The 25,878-nt window shown below is 43.4% G+C and overlaps 1 protein-coding gene across 5 annotated transcripts in view; it reads left to right on the forward strand.

The window, feature by feature from the left end:
- MED14 (mediator complex subunit 14) overlaps nt 1-25,878 on the forward strand; it is a 75,851-nt gene that overhangs the window by 33,530 nt on the left and 16,443 nt on the right. For all 5 annotated transcript variants that reach the window (XM_040338102.1, XM_040338103.1, XM_040338105.1 and 2 more), the window contains exons 13-23: nt 1,121-1,280; nt 8,594-8,788; nt 12,942-13,076; nt 13,508-13,584; nt 14,608-14,768; nt 14,855-15,001; nt 15,082-15,173; nt 16,539-16,691; nt 17,408-17,677; nt 17,790-17,927; nt 18,135-18,243. In XM_040338102.1, the coding sequence (XP_040194036.1) occupies nt 1,121-1,280; nt 8,594-8,788; nt 12,942-13,076; nt 13,508-13,584; nt 14,608-14,768; nt 14,855-15,001; nt 15,082-15,173; nt 16,539-16,691; nt 17,408-17,677; nt 17,790-17,927; nt 18,135-18,243 (1,637 nt within the window). The remainder of the gene's footprint in view (nt 1-1,120; nt 1,281-8,593; nt 8,789-12,941; nt 13,077-13,507; nt 13,585-14,607; nt 14,769-14,854; nt 15,002-15,081; nt 15,174-16,538; nt 16,692-17,407; nt 17,678-17,789; nt 17,928-18,134; nt 18,244-25,878) is intronic.

The following is a 25,878-nucleotide window of genomic DNA, read 5'->3' on the forward strand; positions in this document are numbered from 1 at the left end:
TACCTAAAAAAAAAAAAACACAGATCCTGTTGCCTTTAAAGCATTTTATACAGCACAGTGCTTGTGCTGTGTAATGCGGCCCCTTCTATCACCTAAAAAACCTGGCTGATCCTGCCTGGGTATACCCTCCATGTAAACTGACCACCGTTATTTATGATTACTGATCCCTGACACTGCTGGGAGCCACTCTGATATAGGTACAGATCAACATATTTTTTGTATAACATAGGGAAAAGCATTATGTTACAGAGGGGATGGGAGGATTTTATAGTAGTGGCTTAACCACTTTAAGTTCATCACACTTGCAATATCCTTGTACAATCTCCTTTAGACCTGCAGACTACAATATGTACCGAAGAACAATGGCCTGCTTGATTGGATGCAAATATATTAGATTGTACTACAAAGTTTGGTAACTCTAAAGTTAACTGTACAAATATTGTTATATTATATGGTAATCGTTAGAGATTTACCCTCATTTTACTTTTCTGGCGACAACTGTTTCACTAGACAGGAAGTGAGGTAAATCTGCAAAAGCAACACAGACAGCAGTAGAGTTGCATTTTATTAAGTGAAGACTAGAACGGCATTCAGCTTTTAATTGAAATCTCGAATGGAGCCCCAGAAGGCAGCAGTGGTATTTATTGATCTTTATCCAAAACTATAAAGGAAAATTTTGACCAAGAATAAATATTGTTATTATTGACCTGATTTTATTTGGGAATTATAGAAATGTCCATCAGTCCATGTGGTGGCGGATCACGTTTATGTTATTATCTACACACTGGGTGTTGTTTGTCCTGGATTTCACCGTTTTTGGACTTTAATGTTGCATATGTGCATATATTAAGGACTTATTTGTACTTATTTTTTGCACTTATTTTTGTGTGATTTTTTCCTTGATAATTTGAATATTTTTTTGTGGACACACAAAGGACTTTATTGCACGGTACTTGGTTGGCGCAATTTTCCCTTTTTTCCATTAGTATTTTGTGTTAGGTCATGCAATTGCTGCCTCCATATTTATTCACTTAATTGATTCACTAATTTGTTAGCGCAATTTTTCCTTTTTTCCAATTATAGAAATGTAAAGTTATCCAATATAATGATATTTTCTCAGGTTTTGGCTTGGACAGCAGCGCTGCAGACATTCGGTAAAGCACCTTCCCACTGTGTGCAGTGAAACCTTGCATTTGACAAATTATACCACACATCCTATCAACAGCCTCTCCAGACACAAGCTTTTTATAAAGCTTACACGTCTTCCACAGTACTATATTGTAAGTACTTTTTTTCTGTAATAACTTTTATTATTATTGATTTTAGATTTCAGATGACAAATTTGAGACTGTGGCAAAACCATTGATCTGAGATGCATTTTAAGTTTAATGCCATCTGACATGTTTTCTGTGACTAGAATACCTAAGTAAATTTAGTTATTGAAATTTACTTATGGAAAAATTTACCGCAATGGGGGGTATTGGTTACTAAAAGCAGAAGTTTAACAGTCGTCTAAGGACCATAGAGCCCCATGACTCAGGGCCGGTGCAAGGATTTCTGCCTACACAAGCGAAGCTCCATTTTGGCGCCCCCCCCCCCCCCCCAACGGCCACCCACCTCCCTTGCAAAAATGTTTCTTTCAAAATTACCCCCCTTCACATATCCCCCCACACAGTATTGCCCCCCCTTCACATATCCCCCCACACAGTATTGCCCCCCTTCACATATCCCCCCACACAGTAATGCCCCCCTTCACATATCCCCCCACACAGTAATGCCCCCCTTCACATATCCCCCCACACAGTATTGCCCCCCCTTCACATATCCCCCCACACAGTATTGCCCCCCCTTCACATATCCCCCCACACAGTAATGCCCCCCTTCACATATCCCCCCACACAGTAATGCCCCCCTTCACATATCCCCCCACACAGTATTGCCCCCCCTTCACATATCCCCCCACAGTATTGCCCCCCCTTCACATATCCCCCCACACAGTATTGCCCCCCCTTCACATATCCCCCCACACAGTATTGCCCCCCTTCACATATCCCCCCACACAGTATTTCCCCATCACACATCCCCCCCCCACACACAGCACTACCCCCCCCCCCCCCACACACACACAGCACTGCCCCCCACACACAGCACTGTCCCCCCACAGCGCTAATCCCCCCCCCACACAGCACTGCCCCCCCCACACACACACACACAGCACTGCCCCACACACACACAGCACTGCCCCACACACACAGCACTGTCCCCCCACAGCGTGTGTGTAGTAAATGTACTTACCTGCTCCTCGCCTCGGTGAATTGGTTCCCTACTTGCAGCAGAAGAAGCAACATGTGACGTTCTCCCTCTCTCTGAGTGCCCTGCAGTGCAATCTGGGAGTTGTAGTCACTGCAGAGCACAGGCACCAGAGGGCCAAGTGAAGTCTGTGTGCCTGTGCTCTGTTGGAGAACTACAACTCCCGCCATGCTCTGGGGCTGCCGTCGCCTTCTTTAGGGGAAAGGCTAGGAGGACGGCGCCGCAGCGGTGGAGCCTGCTATTGGATGCAGGCAGCCTGAGCCGTGCCCACCACCACTATGAATGGTAAAGTCTTGTCCCTCGTCCGCCGCCGCGGACCGGACTCTGCGGCTGTGTGCAGCGCGCCCGCCGCTTGCGAGTCCCACACAACATACACCTCTGCTCCGGACAATAAAAAAAAAAAAGGTAATCTTTCCGCCCCATCCCAGGCTGCGGACCTGCCCGCCCCAAGCGGCCGCTTGGTCCGCCTGGTGGTTGCGCCGGCCCTGCATGACTGCAGGCAAGTATTGCACTGCTAAGTCCAGAATAAATGGTAAGATGGTATACGTATTTCACGGATCAATTGGTCCGGCTAACAGAACAGTTAGCCAACAGCCCTTTGTCAGCACGTTTATATGACAAAAAGCTATAAAAGTGTCAACATAATCACTGATTGAAGCAGTAGCATTTCCCACCTATTATGATATAATTGATTTATTACAGATCTAGTATGCTTTAGTATTTAGAAAGTTCATAGCATGTTTGAAAGCTGAACCTCACTCTGCTGAATGAATGGATAGCCAGTGTTTTGAAAAATGACATGAATGGTTCCACTTCTGTATGTTGTTTAGAACATTTTTTGGTAAGGTGAGGATCAGAATACATTAACCAGCGAAAAAAAAACGAAAAAGCAGTAATCGGGTGTAAAAAAAAAAAAAATTCTCTTCCATTAAGGGACGCAAGAATTCAGCGTTGTACTGCTACCTACAGGAGAACTGAACACAGACCATAAAATTGTGGGTCAGTCCACCGTCTACTACAAACATGCCTTACTTTTTTGTTAATGTTCTAAGAGGATAAACTTCTCTCTACTCTGCTGCGAAAATTCCCAACATTTTTGCTAGATAGTTATTAAGATTCCTATTTCATTGCTGCGGACCTGGCCTCTATATTCAACTATCCAGATTTGCTTTTCTTCTGGTTTACTTTTGAATGCCGTACTAGGACCCCGCTGGACTGCATGTTGCCGAGTTAGCCTAGAATGTGACCTTCAGGCACTGGGTTCTGCATTGTGGTGCTTTCCAGGCCTGTGTACATTTGTCCAAGTTGGCCACCGAGTGATGTCCAGAGCACTGCCTCAACTTTGACTCTCTGAAGACCCTTTTTGAGTAGGCCATATGAGCCAAGCATCGGGAGCTACTGTTATGTCTGTTAGCCGCCAGCGGTTTCACCATGGACGAGGTTAACACTCAAGGATTAGGTGTTGACATCATCCGCTGGATGGAGTGACGCTTGCACTCTGTGCTCTTTCTTGACAGTCGGCGTTGAAAAAGCTCCTTCCCACTGCTTCTCCTGATTCCTTGAGATGTTGAACTCTTCTCAGTCTGTCCTTGTTGCTTGCCTACAGTGACCTGGTCCTGCTACCCAGCAGTCAGATCCTGATCCATGTTGCCTTCTGCCTTGTGCACCTCTTTTAAAACTAAAAGAACAGCATGTAGCTTGCATGAATCTTGACACATGAGGAATAAGTCCTGCTGTAGCTGGTGCCTGTAGCTCACACTCTGTTTCTGGTAATGCCTTCTGTGTGATCCTTGAGGTGCCTTATACTAAGGGCCTGAAATGTTGCATCTGCAATGGGTCTATACAATCCTCCGAGTCTTCTTTTACTCTGACAGGTATGACTGCCTGCTCTGTTCTATCACGGGAGAATTTTACAACAGTCAAGCAGGATTTCATGGCCCAAATGGCTTTTTCCTCTACAAATGGCTTTCCTCTGATCTGCCTGTGGCCCTTGAGCTTTCAGTTGCCAATGCTGTTTAATACTGAGTCTCTTAAGTCCTTAAAAAAACAAACTTACATCAGAGGAGAAGGTCTTCTGACATTACTCCAAAACTTAGACTGTTGGTGGTATGCACTACCTTAAAACTACAAGAATAGCCTGTGGCTTCTATCATTTCCCTCGGTCTAGGGTCTCTTAAGACCTTAACAGACGACCCATCACATCGCATTACCTTAAACTTGAAGACTGTTTTGGCTTTTTATTGATGGGGTACACACCACCTTTAAAACTTGAACAACCTGAAGCCTATGCCAGTGCCACATGTTTAAGTGCCATAACCTTCCCGTGCTGCTGCGTGCAGTCTTCCTTATGAAGACAGGAAGAATGCCTAAAAGCTTTTTGTCCATCCAAAGACTTGTATCAGTTTGAGGAGGATTTTTGTTAAACAGTAGGCTTCTTCCATTTGTGGATCTGGCAGTAACTAGTCTTGACAAAACATTGACCCTCGTTTTTAGAGGATAAAACTGTTTTTAGGGACCCTATCTTTTAGCAGCTGGAGACTTTTTATTTTTATTTTTATAGAACCCTGTGTTCTCTGCTAGGCCCTACACTGAAACTCTGACTGGTCTAAGGTCAGTAGAAGGGATCTTCTCACTATGGCAGTTGCTTTCTTGATTAGGGGGCATTAAAAGTTCATGTCTGCAGACTTGAGCTACAGTGTGAAGATCTTTGAGATCTAATTTCTCATCTCCTGCATTAAATTCTTTGGTCTATGCGGTAAACATGAGGTGGGCCCTTTGGATAAAGTGTTGGCCTGCATGCAAAAAGTGCTTGCTTCACATGCCCGTTCAATGGACAACGTCTCTTCAGAGCTACCCTTTGATGACATTATCAAGAGTATCCATCATCCCCCAGCAGGAAAATCCTAAAGCTTAGTCTGGAAAGATTTACTGCTTGGCAGAGGCCAAGAGTCCTTTTTTTTTTTTTTTTTTTATATATATCTCCCAGGCTTAAACTTCCAAATCCAAACCAAAGTCTGCTTTCAACCATCTCCCCCCCCCCCCCCGAAATTCTGGTCTTCCAAACCCTCATATAAATATTTTTAGAGAGGCTGCCAGCACTCCCTAAAGTGGGGGGACATCATTGGCTTTTTTGGACAACCTTAATTTAGATACTTTGGTGCTGGAGTTTCTGGGGGCTACAAGCTTGACTTTAGCTCCCGTCCCCCACCCCAGGTCATTGTTTCAACCTGCCTGTCACACAGCAGAGATTAGCAGATCTCCATACAACCCCGACATATCTTCTGAATCAGAGAGTCATTCCCCCAGTTCCTGTGGCAGAGCAGTTGCAGGGGTTCAACTCCAACCTGTTTAAAGACCATAAGTAGACATCCGCCCCATCTTGGATCTCGAGGCCCTAAATGTTTTCATTACGTCTCAAATATTCTGTGTGGAATCCACTAGGTCTTTTTATAGCCTCCCTTCATCGGGGAGACTTTCCGACTTCTGTGGAAAATCAAGGCTGCTTACCTTCATGTCCATGTCTTTTGAGTGCATCATCAACATTTTCCGTTCTTTTCCTTTGCTGTGAGCCCTTTGCAATTGCAGTTTGTGGCCCTGCCTCTGTCTGTTTTCTGCACCACTTGTAGTCACCAAGGTTCTTGCCCTGTTGCTAACCTTGTTGTGCTGTCAGAGTTTCCCTATTGTGGGATATCTTGACCACCTGCTGAGGGAGCAGTGGGTGCAGATTCTATCACATTAAATATTCCTGACTGCCCAGACCTTGCCAGAGGTTTGACTGGGTTTTTAGCCCTCAAAAGTCAACTCTGGAATAGACTCATTTTGGATATATAGGTCTTATCCTAGACACAGCTCAAGCTTTCTCTAGGAGGAACTTTTAAATTCTCTAGTCCTGAGTCTGATGGCAGCCTCCTTTTGAGGCCGACCTATATGCTCAGTTCCTTTCCAGACCCCTGTGACAACATTCTGTCATCATGGGACTAGTCAGTCCAGTCCTTGGACAAACTGATTAGTCTGGTACCTAATGTCAAACTGTCCCTGACTTGGTGGCTCAGGAATTCCTTGCTGGAGTCTTAAAAAGCCTTTCCTTCCAGTCTTCTGGAAAATTCTCCCCTTCACTAATTGGAGGACTCTCAGCTTCCAATCAACTTTCTGGAATTTTGGGCATTTTTTTTTCTTTTTTCAAAACTACTCCTTTTCCAACTACCCCCCCCCCCCCCACTTGGCTGGAGGGACATCCGATCCAGATTAAATTGGACAGTGCTATCAAAGTAGTTTACATTAACTGTCGTAAATCTTACTGTCTCAAGAGAGGTAGTGTGTATCTTGTCTTGTCATTGGTTATTCCAGATCATCTGGATCCTCAGTCTCAAAGACCAATATACTATCCTGCTGAGCAATTGATGGCCTCAACAGTATAGCTGTTTAGAGCCAGGGTTGTGAGTGACACGGGCATCTCTGAATTTGTGATTCCCATTATGTTAAAAGCTAGTAAGTCTTCTTATCACAGGGTCAAACATTGCACATGGAAGGCACTCTTTGCTTGATGCAAGGATAGAAACTTTAATCTAAGGCAATTCTCAGTGGGTCGTATTCCAGCCTTTTTGCATATGAGCCAAGACCAACATTTGTCACTTGACAACTTCAGGGATCAGTTCTCTGTGCTTGTGAACTTATTATAGAGACATCTGGCTTTCCATTCTTTAAAAGCAAAACCTTTTGTACAGTGTCTCTTTATGTGGCTTCAACTTTCCCCTGTATTTTTTTGGGGGGCACTTGGTTCTTTCACCACTTGAAACATTTCATTGTGAAGCAGTGAGAGATATTTCCCTTTCTAATCTCACAAACAAGGTTTTGTTTCTTGTTACCTTGACCTCTGTGAGGCAAGTGTGTGCTGGTACTTTCCATGAATTCAATTTCTTAGAATTTATTGGACACAGGTCCCCCATCCATTTTTGTCTTTATGATCATGCTTTTGGTATTGCTTGGAGGTATGCTGGAAGTTGTAGAGGTTATCCTTTTTTTTGTTTTGTTTTTTTGTTTCTTGCTTTCTGTAGCCGGCAGTGTATAACCTGACAGTCTTTAAACTCCTGTGTCCATCTGTAGACTCCAAGAAATGTATTTTATTTTTAGGTGCAAAAATCCTATTTGTGTTAATATTAAGTTATAATATTAAGGGCAAAGTAGCAAGTTCTTTTCATAACCCACTAGAGGCACTCATACAGGTCTCACATTTCATTGGATTCCTGCTTTATTTGGCAAAACTCGAGCCATGGTTTGCCCTACAAGCAACACCCAGTTTGACAAATGTCATTGTTAAAAATCATTGAACCAGGTGGGAAAATTATTGGCTGTACATTGACTGTATCCTATAATAGAATAGTGTAGATTCTGATTTTTTTTTTGGCGCAGATTGGGGAATGGATTGATTTTTTATTTCCTTTTTCAGGCCACGTTCTTAGCCCTGTTAAAGCTCTGAAAACAGTGTTTTCTACTTGGCAATGGCAACTCCTGTACTTTCATGATGCAGTTTAGAGATACAATCTAGTTACAGCTGATAACTGCATTTAGAGAGCAAAAGTCACTCCTTAGGGCAGGGATCTTCAAACTGCGGCCCTCCAGCTGTTGCGGAACTACAAGTCCCATGAAGTATTGTAAAACTCTGATGTTCATAGGCATGATGGGAATAGTAGTTCCTGAACTGGAGGGCCGTAGTTTGAGAAACCCTGCCTTTAGGGCTTCTGTTTCACCTATCGACATTTCTACTTTGCCAAAGGCCACATTGCTGCTACATTATTCTTATTGCCACTAATTTGCTGTCCTGAAAGCCTTCTGAATATACAGGTCAGCTGTTACTGACTTTTGTCCTTGCGGTCTCATAGCAGTAGTAGCTTTATATAAAATTGTGTGAGTGGATATGTATTTCTGCACTAAAGCTCTGTGAGCAGCCATTACAATCAGATCGTTTTTTGACTATTTGAAATCTAAAACAATAGTAAATGGACGTTTTGATTTTTATCATTGTTCTATTTTTAAACAGCAATGTCTCAGCAGGATGTTTTATTGCACCCTTTTTTATCATGTTTTGATCTGAGTGTGTTAATTGTTGGATCACATTGTCTGTATGGTCTAGTTTGTTTCCAACATGCATGAGGGGATTACAGTTAGTTATGTTTTTTTTAATTCAATTTTTTTTTTTTTTTTAATTTAATTTAATTTCTTTTAAAAATGCTTTTTTTTTTCTTTGGTAATGGATCACTAAACAATTTTTCTTTTTATATTATAGGTAGTGGAGATGTTTGAGGTTGCTGGAAGCCCAACAGAATTACAGTATAACTACCACTTCCTGTCTGTCAGTCACAATGATGGGGAGGATAACCCACCCACAGCTCTACTGCTACAGCGATTCAAGACGAACATTGATGAGCTGTCTTTTGATGGGACATGGCGAAAGCAAACGAAAGCAGGCTGTAAACGCAAGGTGGGGTATTTTCTATTCTGCTCATGATGATTGAGTAATAAGTACGTTTCACAAATTTGTTATTGATTTAAAGGGTGACTGTACCTTTTTGGTACAAGTTGATTCTGCTCCCACCTGCCCCAGTACTTGGCTCTGTCCAAGTTCCAGCAATCTTAATAGTAAGCCGCCAAGATGAAGAGGACTCTGGGACAATTTTAATTGAAAGGCTGTGTGTCTCTAGGCTGCTTACAGTGAGGATAGTGACTGATGGACCAGATGGGCTGAAATCAGGACAGCTTATATTAAAAGTAAAATGGGTGTGCTTCGCTTTCACTGAAATGTGGGTTACTGTTTTAGATACCTAATTTGGAAAATCTCTTAAAACAAATACACTTCAATGTTCATAAGCATTGTCCTATAGACAGGACCATGAGCTTTCTGCCAAACCTTGTTTGGTATGTACCAATTATATTTGTTCCACTACCATTCTACATGGAAGCTCTAAAATGGATGCAGGTAGTCTGCAAAGAGGAAAAATCTGCCAATTATGAAAATTGCCTGTTGCAGTCATGATTTTCTGGGGGATCTGGGTTGATCTTAAACTTTTAGAAATCATTGTTGGGACAGACTCCTCATATAGTGCATCTGGGTCTAATCCTGGACAGCGTTCAGGCCAGAGTGTCTTTTCCATAAGAGAAACTGCAGAATTTCCAGTCTCAGATTTAAGTTCTCCAGTCCAGGAGTTGTGTGACTCGTCACTTTTGGATGAGTAGGCTTGATTTTAGTCTGAGGTAGGTTAATCTGTCCAGTTCCACTCCAGAACAGTCCTGATCAAATCTTTCTTTCTCTGAAACCTCTTCGCTTGCTTCAGAGGTTCAAGATGGAGGGTATTTTGGTTATCCCCCAAAGCTCTGGACTGATTTAAGCAGATGTGGTTTGCCATCCTTTAAGACTCCTGGCAGGAGCTCTGTGGTCACTATAGGAGCATCAGGATCTTCTGTCCCAAGATCTGATTTGCCATCATGCTTCATGGTTGCTGACTCTTAACAGCATGAGAGTTGAAGCCCATGTTTTGAGGGACAGGAGCATTTCTAAGTTTGATTTCTGTAAGTGCTAGGAAGTCTAGTTTCTTCAAGGTTTGACAGTGAACATGGAAGGCTTCACATGGTGTAAGTCTCCCAAGAGTTTGTCCACGGAGGTGAATATTTTCCTTCACCTGTGTGTGAACCAGCGTTTGGCTCCCAGCACTATCATGGGTAAGGTCCTCTGCCCTTTCCATTTTGTTTCAGAGACTGTTGGTCTCTCTCTCTCTCTCTCTCTCTCTTTCTCTCTCTCTCTCTCTCTCTCTCTCTCTCTCTCTCTCTCTCTCTCTCTCTCTCTCTCTCTCTCTCTCTCTCTCTCTCTCTCTCTCTCTCTCTCTCTCTCTCTCTCTCTCTCTCTCTCTCTCTCTCTCTCTCTCTCTCTCTCTTTTTTTATTTCTTTAATTAAGGAACATGCATTTAGGAGTATTTCGACACTGCAAACAAGAAGTTAACAGCCCAGTATAACCCCTCCTTTTCACAGCATGCCTTTAATATTTGCTAGTGTCCTTGGTGGATGGCCAAGGACACTAGCAAATACGCCTTTTGTCTGCTGAGAAATGGCTAACCATGTTCAATTTTTTTTTTTTTTTTTCAATCAAGTTTCAAAGCTCCTATATATGTTGCTGAGCAGGTCTCTATATATGACTATAGAACTATTCGGTTCGCCAGCTTCCCAGAACTAGCTTTGAATGCCTTACTTTGATTCTAATGGAATGGACGATTGTGAGCCTAGCCTGGAATATGACCTTTGAGCAATTAACTGTGCACTGTTTTTTTTTATTTTTTTCCCCAGACCTTAATGTACTATATTATTTAGCCACAGAGTGTCTTCCAGAGCTGTGACCTTGCTCTGAAGACTTTTGTATTTGGAAGGTGTAAGCTGAGCATCAGGAGCTACCTCATTACTTGGGCTGTTGGTTGCAGTTTAAGTCTCCACTTTCTGTAGAAGGGGGTCAACACTGAGGGACTGAGCACTGGGTGAAGTTTCCAGCCCCGAATGCTCCACACCTTCTTTACTGACGTTCAGAATACAGGAAGCACCTGCAATTGACATGGATTCATCGTCAGTTTGTCTGTTGCCCATCTATAGTGACCTGGTAGCCTTTGGTCAGCTGAACCCTTTACTCTTGCCAGCAGCCAGTTTGTGAGTATTCAAAGCCTGGCCTTGTAACCCAAGCTAGGTTCCCTTGCCTTCCAGACAGGTGCCTTTAGCTCACAGTCTACTTAGTTTCCTTGCCCCATGTAGTGCACCCCTGAGGCTGATTCTGACGTTCTGGAATTTTTCCCTTTGCTTGTGCCATTGGCATCCTTACAGTCTCCCTTAGCTTAGATTGTGGCCCTCTCTTTGTCTGTATTCCATGGATTTCACTGCAGTCATGCAGCACAGTATGGGTCAAATTGCACAATTGATTGTTGACACTGACTGCAGAGGCCATAAGCATGTTTTCATGTCTTCTTTAGAGCCTCATCCGATCTGCCTGTAGGCTCTGAGCTTTCAGCTGTTGATGCCGAGTCTATTAGTCTTTAACAGACTAACCTACACCAGAGATGTCAGACTTTTGACATTACGGCAAAACTTAGAGGCTGTTTTGGCTATAATCCTTTATGGAGACTGGAAGCACCCTGAAAAGGTGTTCATATCTCCCAAGTGGCTTTCAGTAATGTACCTGTTTGAAGAGGATGTTTGTTAAATAGTGGCCTACCCCTGTTGTGGGTCCGGCAGTTTCACATCTTAACAAAGACTTAACCATCCTTGGGGAGGATACATCTGTTTCCCAGGACCCCACTGACAAGCAATTGCAGGTCCTTTCTGAAACCTGATAACCTGGTTATCAGAAGGGATCCCATTGCTATTTAAACTGATCCTTTAATTATAGAGCAACTGGCGCTGATGCTCTCATTCGGGAGCTGCCTTGTGGATGGCTTATTAGCGGTCTCCCAAATTCATTTACCATACAAAGTCTCCTCTCCGTAAACATGAGAACTCTTTGGCACAATTGCTGGGCCGCAGAACCAACATCTAAAAAGTGCCTGCTTTGCATCCCCTTTGAGGGACAGAGTCCTTTTGGAGCTGCTTATCACCAGGGCCAAGAGTACCCATCTGTCTCAACAGAATAAGCCTAATGCTGCGAACACGCGGTTGGAATTTCCGACAACAAATGTTCTATGTGAGCTTGTTGGAAAATCCGATCGTTTGTATCCTCCATCGGACATTTGCTGTCGGAATTTCCGACGACAAATGTTTGAGAGCTGGTTCTCATTTTTTCCGACAACAAAAGTTCTTGCCAGAAATTCCGACCGTGTACACAGTTCAACTTACAAAAATTTTACGCATGCTCGGAATCATTGAACTTAATTTTTCTCGGCTCGACGTAGTGTTAACGGGGTTCTTGGCGTTCGGAATTTCCGACAACATTTGTGTGACCTTGTATGCAAGACAAGTTTGAGCAAACATCCGTCGGGGAAAAAAAGAAATTCGACGGGTTTGATGTCGGAATGTCCGATCATGTGTACGCGGCATAAGGCTCCATTCTGGAATCCTCATCCTTTTGCAAGAAGGGTTCCTTTGTGGTTGCAAGAAAAGATACCCTGACTGGAAGGTTATCAGATAAATATTCAGGCAGACAGTGATGTACATTAATCATCAGTAAGGAATCTGAAGTCTTGCCAAGTCTGCACTGGTCTTCTGTTCATATGTTCTGTAAGTTTTACCAGGTGGAAGTCCAGGCATCTTTTGATACCAGCTTTGGGCGTAATGTCTTTCAGGTGGCTCACTGAGCTGTAGGTAGTCCCCAGTTCTGTTGGTTTTCGTGGGCCTATTGGTTTTTGTGGGCCTATTGTTTTTTTCTTGCTGTTGCCCATCCCACAGTTGGAAAGCTTTTGATCTTTCCAACAGTCTCTGAACTTCCTTGTCCCTCTGTGAACTCCAAGAAATAGATTTTTTTTGGTAAGTACAATTTTCCCATTTTAGTTTGTACATATGTTGATCTTGTTGTACATATATTGGTGTGGTTACATCTGAACTGTTTTTCTAATACCCTTAAGAGATAATTTATTATTTTATGATTTACAGAACTTTTTTTCTTCTGCAGCTTTCTGGAGATCAGGGTTCTCCAGAATCAAAGAAGCCAAAGCGGACAGGGGAAATGTGTGCCTTTAATAAAGTGCTTGCTCACTTTGTGGCCATGTGTGATGCCAACATGCCGTTTATCGGACTTCGAATGGAGGTGTGTCTGTGTACTGTTTTTTAAAAGAACGTAAACGTACCAAAATGTATTGTAACTGATGCGTTTCAAAATCTTTTAATATCCTGATTTCATTGTGCAATCAGGTTGTTTTGTAGCTAATCAGGCTTACATGCAGATAGCTTGCTCTTGAGTCTATCACTTATTGTCTTAATACTTTATTGTGATCAGAAAAATATTTTTGCTATTTATACGAGTCATCTGTATTCTATCCAGCCAGTATATCCAGCTTTAGGCCCTTTTTTAACTATGCTATTTCAGATGAACATCGGTTTTGAAAGTTAGAGTTTGAAGATGACCGTAAAGGAAGGAGTTTTTAAGAATTAATTATCCAGTTGTATTTCCTCTGTTGCTATCCAGGTGATCTTTTGTTTCATGTTGGAAACATTTTTTATTTTTTTTTGTCTCTGCAGTTTTCCAACCAGAACATTCCTCATCAAGGTGTACAAATAGAAGGGGATGGCTTTAGTCATGCTATCCGAGTACTAAGGTAAACAAAATTATTTTATTTTTATGGATATTTGTGAATTTCATTACAGAAGTTAGAGTGGGGAGATGACCTGTCCTTGAAAGAATTACCTGTGCACTGGCACTTGCTTGATGGTGACAGCAATGCACAAAATCTCCTAGTGTGATGAGTGCATCTGACCTGGCAGCCTTGAGAGGATTGTGGTGTGACACTGGGGGAACGGTACACACCTTTTGGATTTTTTAGGCATACCCTTTATTGCCCAGTCTTTGCAATTTACAAGAGAGGGGGTCCACCAGTCTGTAGAATTTTCTTGAATGTGTGGATATTTTCTATTTATTAAACTAGTGTCATGTGCCGCTTATTAGGGGCTCCCATTTGCCACTCAAACCCTAGTGTCTTTTTCCTATCTGAGGAGACTTGGAGCGCTTTTCTATCTGGACACAGCGCTATATAAATTAGAACTTGGTTATACTTTTGGTCTCCTGATAAAGCCAATAAACGAGATACATTATGAGTATTTAGCAGTTGTGGCCTAGTAGGTTGGGCACTATTTCAAGGAGCTTCATATACTTTATCTGACACTGTGTTTTGTATGTGTTACTATTGTTTTTGATGTACTAATTCTTAAGGAATCGTGGAGAAAAAAGTTTTTCTGGAGTAGTGTGGCACCTTAGGGTCCTTTTTTCTTTTGTTCTTTATATATCTTTATGGATGTGGTGCCATTTCAAGTGATTTGTGCTCTAATACTCCTGGAGACTTTTGTTTTCGTGGCCTAATGATCGCAAGTCATGTTTAAGATAGGAAGCGTCACTTAACTTTTTTCCCCCGTTATGGCCACTCTTGGCTTTACATAGACTGATTCAAATTGTTGATATTGGGCTGTTTATGGTGAAATGTTACAGCTACTAATAAGTGTAACCGTTTATCTAGGTCTTCAAGCTACAAATATTTTACCGATCTGGTAATGATGTGGAAATTATTTGCTGTGCGATACGTTAGGAAACATCTGACATATTTTTTTTTTTTTTTTCTTGTCTAAAGGGTTCCTCCATGTAAAGGGATAAGTGAAGAAACACAGAAGGCACTAGAACAGTCTCTACTCGATTGCACTTTTCGACTGCAAGGCAGGAATAACCGAACATGGGTTGCAGAGCTAGTGTTTGCAAACTGCCCACTTAACAGTGCAGCCTCCAGGGAACAGGGTATGTTTCATAAGTTTTTCATAACATATTGCTTACTACACATTTAGTAACTGTATCTGAAAAATCGATGTGTTTATTCTTCTTAGGTCCAACACGACACGTGTACCTAACTTATGAAAACCCCCTGTCAGAACCTGTAGGAGGAAGGAAAGTAGTAGAAATGTTCCTAAATGACTGGAATAGCATTGCTCAGTTATATGAATGTGTGCTGGAATTTTCCAAGTGTTTACAAGGTAACATTTCTTTGATTATTCTGAAAGTAGAGCATTTACTTGTGAATATATTCTAACTTTTTTTTCTTGTCCTTCCAAAGACATACCTCACCACTTAAATCAGTTTTCTGAGGTCCGATTGTATAATTATCGCAAGCTGATTCTGTGCTATGGACAAACGAAGGGAAGCTCGGTAGGTGAATTGGACCTGTTTATTAGTTTAAGGGGTTATAGTATTTTTTTCTTATTCGATTTTAAGTGGTCTCATTTTAAAAAGATTCCCCTTCTGCTCCTCACTCCTTATAGCAACACACATTATTCCTCTCCACCCACAGCTTGTGGTTTTATGGGGGAGGCTGCTAGATGCACTTTCAGGACTAATTTATGCCTTCTGGTAAAGTTTTCTTATGACCATTGTGTGTACAGAGTAAATAGTAGTAGGAATAACTTTTAGGACCCATGCACACAGGTGTCATAATTTGCTGATGTTTACTCAGGAACTTGTGTGTAAAGACCTGAGTAATATTGACTATAGGCGTGTAAAGGTGCGTAAGTGTATAGACGAGTAAAATTCATCTTCATTTCCAGCGTGGTAATATACTCATTTATACCCACGTAAACATGCTTATAGACAAGTAAACGCGCGTATGGAATAAATTACTGCACTTAAATGTAAAATGTTCTATTTTTGTTATATGGCTTGGTACTCAGACCAGTAATATTGATCTTTGTAAGACAACAATGCATCTCATTTCAAATCGCTGAAAAATGTGGCTTTTTATTTTTATGTGCAAATAGGCCTTAGGGTGATGACCAAGAGTAGAGCTTTCATGAAAACATTGTCTTCTCAATCATTATATTAAGGCCTCTTGCACACTACTGATGTAAGAGAACCAGACATTCCTGCCAGAAAAAATGCAACAATGGGCTCTATCATTTGCGCATATTTGCGAGTATTTGAGATTTTTTTTGCGAGGATGCACACACAAGCAGGAAGCGTAGCATTTTTGTTTATTTGTATCTGCGAGTACTTGTGTGCATTTTCACTGATACACACAATAATAATGACTGGCAACGCATATTACTGTGTTTTTTTTTTCACTGATCAATAGGCAGGGCTTGTTTACTCACCTGTGTGTACAGGCACATTGAAAACAGTGCGCTGCATTTTAAATCTGCAAAAAAAATGCTGTACTGGGCGTTTTCAAGCCCATCTTGTGTTTTTCTGTGCCTATATCGCCTCACAAAATAATGGCTTTTAAGTTTGTCAGCCTGCCCAGAGTTACATGGAGTAGTAAACAATTTTTTTTTCTCCATCTCTCTACCTGAAATGATAATGTGATCGGGGTAGCACTCCTGTGGTTGGCATACTCTATAGTTGTATTTATTGAAACTTTGAAATCAAGACGCCCTTTCTACCTTCTTTTTTTTTTTCCATGCTGCTTCTTTTTTTTTTTTTTTTTTTTACAATAAATGGAATTGCTTAATCTATGGTAGGAAATCTAATGAACGTTTTGAAAATTGATGGTGTTCAAGTGTTTTGTTTTTTACATTGCAGATAAGTATTCAGTGGAATTCTATTAACCAGAAATTTCACATATCCCTTGGGACCACCGGACCTAACTCTGGTTGTAGTAATTGTCACAATATCATTCTTCACCAGCTACAAGAAATGTTCAACAAAGTCCCAAATGTAGTACAATTGTTACAGGTAAGTTATTTAAATGGATTGTTTTTATTGACACTGAGGGATAGACTCTTAAGGTGGATCACCTCGGCAAGCTTTTTATACAGTATGTTGATATTTCAGTATATTTTTGAAAGTCTGCTGATCTCAACTTGCGGTAAAAATATATCCCTCCTGTGTGTGCTTGTCTTAATCCAGAACACCAAGTGTAATTTCTGTCCACTGCTTCACTCCTCTATCGGCATAAATCACTTCTGGCTAGTTTTCCGGACACCGGGAGAAAAATGGTGGCGGGGGGGGGGAGGGGGCACCGTCTGACAGTTTCAGCTTTGTTTCTGTGTGAAGGAGGGTGTGTTATTTCCCTCCAATCAGCTCTCAGAGCTTTCCCCTCTGATGTAAGTTCAGCTCTCTGCCACCTGCTTTTCAGATCTGAGAGATCCTGTGTAAATTCTGCACTTTGGATGTGTAGGGTACAGATTGCTGTAGATAAACAGATGAAACAAATGCTCCTACATAGGTTGTACCTGTTTATCACCTAAGGCTAATCGCTTCACTGGGTATATGTAAGGGTTTATAACCATTTTAAAGCAGTCATAATTTTGAACATGTGCCATTCCTTTTTAAACTTTCAAAATGGTTATCTGTTTGAGTATTTTTGAAATATTGTTTTCTTTTTCTATTGTGGTTTTTGTTTTTCTTTGCATACATAAACTGATTGTCTGCACTCTTTATTCCAACAGGTTTTATTTGATACTCAAGCACCTTTAAACGCTATCAACAAACTTCCAACAGTACCGATGCTGGGCCTGACACAGCGGATAAACACTGCCTATCAGTGCTTTTCTATACTTCCCCAATCTCCTACCCATATACGACTGGCCTTCAGAAATATGTATTGTATAGACATTTATTGTAGAAGTAGGGGTGTGGTGGCAATACGAGACGGCGCTTACAGCCTCTTCGATAACAGCAAAATAGTTGAAGGCTTTTATCCAGCTCCAGGGCTGAAGGTACATTTTTAATTCTTTACTTTCTTTTTATGTTTTCAATTTCTCCACTTTTCATTCCTTTCTTCTTCTTATGCCACCTTTTGTTCTAGAGTGTGTTTTCTTCTATTTTTAGACATTCCTGAATATGTTTGTGGATAGCAATCAGGATGCACGGAGGCGATCGGTTAATGAAGATGACAATCCACCATCACCTGTTGGAGGAGATATGATGGACTCATTGCTATCCCAATTTCAGCCACAGACACAGCAGGTAATTGACATACATGCCAAAGCTACATACATACATGATTGATATATACAATGTTAACCAGACTATTAACTGTCTTACATAATTTTTGTTATTTTGCTTGGTATGTTATATGCTTTTAAAGACTGATAACATTTTAGATATTTAGAATAGTAATGTGTCCTGTGACTAATTAGCTAAATATGTAATTGATTTATTTTATGTTCCCAGTTTTCAAAACAGTCAGGAGCTTCTGGTGCCTATCCACTTACTTCTCCACCTTCTTCATATCATAATACTGTTGCACCGTCACCAGTAATGATGCACACACAGTCTCCAGGTGAGAATATTTCTCTGTCATGTATATGTCATTCACTTCTCTTACTTTTGCTGCGTAAGCCATTGCATCATTAGACAGTGACTGGGGTTACTACATCCTCCCAGTGACAGGAGTGCTTCTTGGTAAAATAACTCAATCAAATTGGTTTTCTACTTACAAAATCAAAGCAAAAAAAAATGTCTAACCTGCTGTTTAATAATGACTGATCAATGCTTAACAGCACAGCCAAGCAGCTCTGAAGTGTTTATCACTTTAAGTTCGCTTTTATTTTTTTTGCAACACAGAATGACCTAGGAAACCCATAGCTTTTCATATTGTTTTCAATGCAAACATATAAAAAAAACTGTATATCTCACCACCTGGGCACCCATGATTTCTTACTTGAAGACCTATTTGAAAACCGCTAGTTTGTAACAATTGTATATGGTAGTTCTATATATTTTTCTCTGGAATATTTGTCAGCACAGAAGAATACAATTTTCATTATATGCCTTTATCTTTATGTATGTATGGGGTGTGTGTTATATAGTGTGTGTATTAGAGTTAGGCGAACAGGTCGAGCCGAGCAAAAGTTCGGCCCCGAAATTGCAGGGCATTCAGTTCGCCCATCGAGCGTCCCACAATGCACTGCTCATTGCATTCTAAGCCCTGATTGGGAAAAGCTTTGCCCAATCAGGGCACAGTACATAGCTGGTTGTTAAAAAGTGTGTCGGAAAGCCAGCTGTAGCGTCCTTAACAACGGAATGAGTCATCAGCTGTCAACGGGCGAACGCTGATAGCTGACTGAAGAAGAAAACATTGAAAAATAAAAAATGCCATAGGGCCGCCCCCCCAGTCCATGCCAGGCCCTTTTTGCATTTATACATGTCCCCCAGTCCCTGGCGCCCATACCCTTTTTATGGCCAATAACTTGCATATAAGCCTTTAAAATGGGCACTTTTGATTCTTTAAGTTCGGGTCCCATAAACTTCAATGGGGTTCAGAGTTCAAGTCTGAACTTTTGTTCGGCCCAATTCTAGCGTGTGTGTGTGTGTGTGTGTGTGTGTGTGTGTATATAACTTGATCCTCCTGATTTAAGTTGAAGTTCTGAATTCAAAAGACCATTTAAACACAGGGACATTATTTTTTATCTGGCTGTTATGGGTAAAGTTCTGCTTTGGGTACAAATATTGTTGAACAAAATGGAATGTGGAAGGCCTCCCCCCCCCTTTTTTTTTTTTTCTTTTTTTTGGTTCTTGTTGCTGTCTCTCTACTGGGGAGATGCACTAAACGACCTGTTGGCGGTCGTCTTCGGTATAAAAGTTTGAGACGTTCAAACTTTGAGTTGTTTCAGGAATCAAAGGTGAGAGGACATGTTACAGTTGGGATACTTATTTTGGTGGCAACTGTACAAGAGGAGATATCCCCTCACCGTTCCCTCTCACATCCTGCTGTGTCTCTGGGAGAGGAAGTGAAGGGAAACTTCCGCAACGAAATTCAGACTGTAAACAAATGCTTCACAAGTGTCTTACCCATTCTTTACTCTATCCAAAACTTAAAGAAAAAAACACTTTCAAGTTTCACAAGCTTTACATTTATTACAAAGTATTAGGCTCACTTCTGCCTGTTTGACTCTAAACACACACACCTCTTTCCCATTTCCCACCCTCCAGGCCCTGCAGAGCCCTTGTTCTGATACCTTCTAACAGTGCAGACCTGTTCCTTTACAGTATAGTTCCTACAAGCTGTGTGTCTGTCTATTCAGTTTGTCCAATATTTGTGCCACTGTCTTTCTGCACAGAACTTGAGAATGTGTAGATGCACTCATCCACACAGGAAACAACGATCGCAAGTTTTAAAAAGAAGACCCTTGGATAAGCCAGCCAGCTGTTTCTTGGGCAGGTTGGTCAGGAGTACAGGAAAGCTTTGGGAAAAACCATAAGGTGGAAGACCATCCTTTTAGCTGCTGTTCTCTATCTCTGCTTTCTGTTCCTAAGGGAAGGCTACGTCTCTGACCCCTAGGATATCCTCCTTGTACCTAGGCTTATTTCATTTTAAGTGCTTGGGGAACAGTACTGTCTGGTGTCTGCACCCCCCTTAAGAGTTTAGCTGTGGTATTCTGGTAGAGGAAAGGGCGTTGCACAATTTTCTAATTTTTCAGGTCTGTTATTGCTCTTATGCTGTCATCTTCAACCTCTTATGCTTTTAGTTTATTGCTACTTCCAAGGCTGCAGACTTTGTGACTGCATCTATAGACCATGTCTGCAGGCAAGCTGGATCATTGGCTTTGGTAAATTGGGCACAGCAGACCTTATAACTAAAACCATGGCAAGAGAACCCCTTTTCTTTATCGTTACATCACGGGACACAGAGCGGCATTCATTACTATATGGGTTATATGGAGTACCTTCAGGTGATAGACACTGGCAATCTCAAACAGGAAATGCCCCTCCCTATATAACCCCCTCCCATAGGAGGAGTACCTCAGTTTTTACGCCAGTGTCTTAGGTGTTAGTCATGGTTTAGCTTGCCTCCGCATCCTTGGGATTAGGTGAGCTAACCGGTTCTGTCCAAAAAAGCCTCAGCGCTAAAGTGGTCAGTAACCGGACCCCAAACCCTTGGGGTATAGCCCATAATGCTTTTCTTTTTAGAGAGCTGGACCCTGGGCCCAGAACTTAGAAAACCTCTGGGTGCCTAATGTTTTCTGTTGCCAGGGTGCTATATGGGCCCAGGACAGTGGATCCTTCAAGGAAGAAGAAGGTTCCCAGGGCCTGAAGGTCTAGACATCCCCACGGAGATGGGGGAAGATTGGGCCTCTTGCTTGGCAAAGTCCTGCGGCATGGAGCAGGTAAGTGAGGGGAAAACTTGCGGAACTTGGTTCTTAGCAGGTTTTTTCTGGGGGGTCACAGGGGACATGCCTAAAGTTATGCACTGCATCTGGCAAACTAGTCACATATCATAAAGATAGGATGGCTCTATATGTATTATTCCCCATAAGATGTGACCTCCCTTGTAGTGTTGGAAAAGCATTGAGTGGGGCCTGTGTATAAAGTGTATGTGTGTGTCAGAGAGCTGTGCTTACCTGCAAGCCTCCAGGCGATGCTCCATTCAGTCTTCCTCCTCAGAGCCTGCAAAGCAGGCAAAACGCTGACCTCCTCGTGGTTCCAGGCTGCAGGCTGCAGTTTGCTGGAGCAGAGAGGCTCCCTTCCCCCCAACCCCCCCCCCCCCCCTGTCGGGAGGGGCATTTCCTGTTTGAGATTGCTGGGGGGGAAGGGCGGGTCAGTGGCTTAAGGAAGGGGCGGCCCTTCCTTGTTTGTTCCATATAGCTCATTCAATACTTTGGAACTGGGGAGGAAAGACCAGAACGGCAAGCACGGGGCGCCGAGGACACACAGTGGCCAGAAAGAATATTGCAGTCTTCAGAAGACTGTTTTCAAGCCTAGGAATAGGCTGTTTCTTTTCCATCTCATAGTTTTTCTTGCAATACTACTCAGGGGGACAGAATGTTTTTTCTTTCCTAGATTTGAAAAAAAAAAAAAAAGTGTCATCTAGGGGAGAGGAAGCATTTTTTATCCCCCAAACAGGTGTTTGGGCATTTAACTATTTATAAGTCCCAGGTACCAATAAGTAGCAGGTGTACCTCGGTATTGTACCATGGCATCAAAAAACAAGTCAGAGGGTACAAGAGGTGGGGATTCCCCCAGAGAGTCTGAGGTCTCGGACAAAGCTATGCCGCTGCTTTCCCCACAGGGAGCCTTGGGGCCATCGGGATCTGGGGCTGGAGCTGACGCGAGTCAGTCCAACCCTAAGATGGTCACGGAGGAGGTATTACTCACCTCTTTAAAAGAGATGCAGAAAAGCATGGGAAAAATGATAGCCGCAGCTATGCGGGGCAGTAAGCGGAATAGATCTCCGTCGCCCGAGCGCGGACCCTCAGAGGAGGAGGTCCTTTCCTCAGGGGAATTGGACGACCTCTTGGACAAGGACCAAGTAGGTTCAGGGATCGAGGATCCGGATACAGAGGAGTCTGGGGCAGTCTCCCTGAGGGAGAGCTGGTGGATTCAAGGATTGTCGGACTTGGTCCATAAGGCATTCAACTTGCCAGTACCAGATCTCCAGGTATCGACGGTTTCAGCTTTGGGCTCACTGAGGGCGCCTCAAAGCAATGCTGTGTTTCCGATCCATCCTCTATTAGAGGGAGTTTTGTTCCAAGATTGGAACAAGCCAGATAAGATCTTCTTACCACCTAGAAGATTCTCTGTCCTATATCCTATGGAAGATAAATTTTCCAAAAGATGGGCTACTCCTGCAGTGGACGCAGCCATCTCATGTGTTAACAAATCGTTGACATGCCCTGTAGAAAACATACAGGTGTTCAAGGATCCAGTTGATAAGCGCTTGGAAGCACTACTTAAGAACTCCTTCACTGCTGCAGGGGCAGTAGTACAGCCAGCTGTGGCCGCGATTGGGGTTGCTCAAGCATTATCGCATCAATTTAAGCAGATGCTTAAACTTATTCCTGCTCAGCAGGCAGAAGAATTTTCGGATGTCCCTAAGGCCATATGTTTTACGGTAAACGCAATCAAGGATTCTATCCAGCAAGCGTCACGTTTATCGTTATCCCTTATCCATATGAGAAGACTCTTATGGTTAAAAAGCTGGGAGGCTGAGCCCCCATGCAAGAAGCTCCTGGTAGGGTTCCCCTTCCATGGAGGACGACTCTTCGGAGAAGACCTAGATAAATACATTCAGACCATTTCAAACGGCAAGAGTACTCTCTTGCCAACTAAGAAGAAGGTTCAGGGGCCTGCGTTTAAACGACAGTATTCCCCTGGGCAGGGGCCCTCTAATACTAAGCAGTATCGACGGCCTCCTGCAAAAGCAAGCTTCGGCTTCAACAGCAGATCACAAGGACAGGCTGTTAGAGGCAAAAGGCAGTGGTTTCGCAAACCAGCAAAACCAGCCCCCAAGCCAACCTTATGAAGGGGCGCCCCCACCCACGAAGGTGGGGGGGAAGGCTGCGACTCTTTTCAGAGATTTGGGAAGCCAGCATTCCCGACGAGTGGGTACGGTCTTCCGTGGCCACAGGCTACAAACTAGATTTCCTAAGGTTTCCTCCTCCTCATTTCCAGGAGTCGAGGATTCCAAACGATCCGGAGAAGGGAGCCGCATTAAGATCGGCATTAGATCATCTACTTTCCCAGGAAGTAATAGTAGAGGTACCAGTCCTGGAACAGGGGCTGGGCTTCTACTCCAACCTATTCATCATCCCAAAGGCCAATGGAGATGTCAGGCCAATTTTGGACCTAAAGATGGTAAATGCATACCTAAAGGTCCGCTCATTTCGGATGGAATCCGTGCGGTCAGCAGCTGCCACACTCCAAAGGGACGACTTCATGGCGTCCATAGACATAAAGGATGCCTACCTTCATGTTCCAATTTATCAGCCACATCAAAGATATCTACGCTTCATGGTGGCTTCACGTCATTTCCAATTCGTGGCGCTTCCCTTCGGGTTGGCTACGGCCCCCCGGGTGTTCACGAAGGTCCTAGCTCCAATCCTAGCCAAGCTAAGGATCCAAGGGGTCACGATCCTAGCATACCTGGACGACCTAGTCATAGATCACTCGTCTCCCGGCTGGGAGCGAGCAGTGGCCCTCACGGTCCAATACCTCGAGAGGTTCGGCTGGGTCCTAAATCGAGAAAAGTCAGCTTTCCTGCCCACAAGGCAGTTGGAATATCTCGGCATGAGATTAGACACAGAACAACAAAGAGTGTTCCTACCTCTGAGGAAGGTCAAAGCCATCAAGGAGTTAATCCTACTGGTTCTAAGCAAAAAGGAACCGACTATTCGCCTAAGTATGAGGTTACTAGGCAAGATGGTGGCCACATTCGAGGCGGTACCATACGCCCAGAGCCACACTCGCATCCTGCAGGCAGTCATTCTGTCAGCATGGAGCAGAAGGCCACAGGCCTTGGATATCCCGTTGCCTCTCTCATCAAGAGTCCGACAAAGTCTGTGTTGGTGGTTAGACCCTCAGAATCTACTGAAGGGGAAGTCTTTCAGCCCAGTGGCTTGGAAGATAGTGACCACAGACGCCAGCCTGACGGGCTGGGGAGCAATTTTGGATGGTTGCACTCGCCAAGGTACTTGGGCAAAGCTAGAGAAGCAGTTGCCCATCAACATCTTGGAGCTCAGAGCTGCTCGACTAGCCCTCAGGGCTTGGACGTCAAAATTGCAGGGGTTCCCGGTGAGAATTCAATCAGACAATGCCACGGCCGTGGCATACATAAATCACCAAGGGGGAACCAGGAGTCAAGCCGCTCAGAGAGAGGTGGGCTTGATTCTCCTATGGGCAGAGGCTCATGTGCCCTGCATATCGGCAATATTTATTCCAGGAGTGGACAACTTTCAGGCGGACTTCTTAAGCCGCCAGACTCTATGGCCGGGGGAATGGTCTCTGCATCCACAAGTCTTTCAAGCACTCTGCCAAAGATGGGGAGTGCCGGACGTGGATATCATGGCATCGAGACTCAACAAGAAGCTAGACGGGTTCATGTCCCGCTCAAGGGATCCGATGGCCTGCGGAACCGATGCGCTGGTTTGCCCTTGGCATCAGTTCAAACTGCTTTATGCGTTTCCCCCGCTCCAGTTACTACCCCGCCTGCTGCGCAGGATCCGGGTGGAGCACATACCAGTTATCCTGGTAGCTCCAGCATGGCCCAGAAGGGCATGGTACTCACTAATCCTAAGGATGGTAGTGGGAGACCCTTGGACTCTGCCTCTAAGGCCAGACCTGCTATCGCAAGGTCCGATCCTCCACCCTGCCTTACGGCATCTAAATTTGACGGCCTGGAGGCTGAATCCCTGATTCTCAGGGGTAGAGGTCTGTCTCAGAAAGTAATCTCTACCCTAATCAGAGCCAGGAAACCGGTCTCTAGGGTGATTTATCACAGGGTCTGGAAGGCCTATGTAGGCTGGTGTGAGTCCAAACTTTGGCTTCCTCGCAAGTTCACCATCGATAGAGTTTTAAGTTTTCTCCAGCTAGGAGTGGATAAAGGATTGGCATTAAGCACAATCAAAGGACAGATTTCTGCTCTGTCAGTGTGGTTTCAGCGGCCGCTGGCCACCCACTCGCTGGTTAAGACCTTCCTTCAAGGGGTCTTACGTATTAAACCTCCTGTTAAATCCCCGCTTTGTCCGTGGGATTTAAATCTTGTTCTGTCAAGTTTACAGAAACAACCGTTTGAGCCGTTGGCTGAAATTCCTTTGGTTTTACTGACAAGGAAGTTAGTATTTTTGGTCGCCATAGTTTCCGCAAGAAGAGTATCGGAACTGGCGGCCTTATCCTGTAAGGAACCATATCTTATTTTTCATAAGGACAGGGTCGTTCTACGCCCTCATCCTTCCTTCCTACCGAAGGTTATATCCAGTTTTCATTTGAACCAGGATTTGGTATTACCATCCTTCTTCCCTAAACCTACTTCCAGAAAGGAAGGGTTGCTGCATACCTTGGATATTGTCAGGGCCATGAAGGCCTATCTTAAAGCTACAAAGAAGATCCGGAAAACAGATGTGCTGTTCATTTTACCGGATGGGCCCAAGAAGGGGCAGGCAGCTGCAAAGTCCACCATTTCTAGGTGGATTAAGCAATT

This window comes from Rana temporaria, chromosome 2, assembly GCF_905171775.1.
Source record: "Rana temporaria chromosome 2, aRanTem1.1, whole genome shotgun sequence".
NCBI classification, from domain to species: Eukaryota; Metazoa; Chordata; class Amphibia; order Anura; family Ranidae; genus Rana; species Rana temporaria.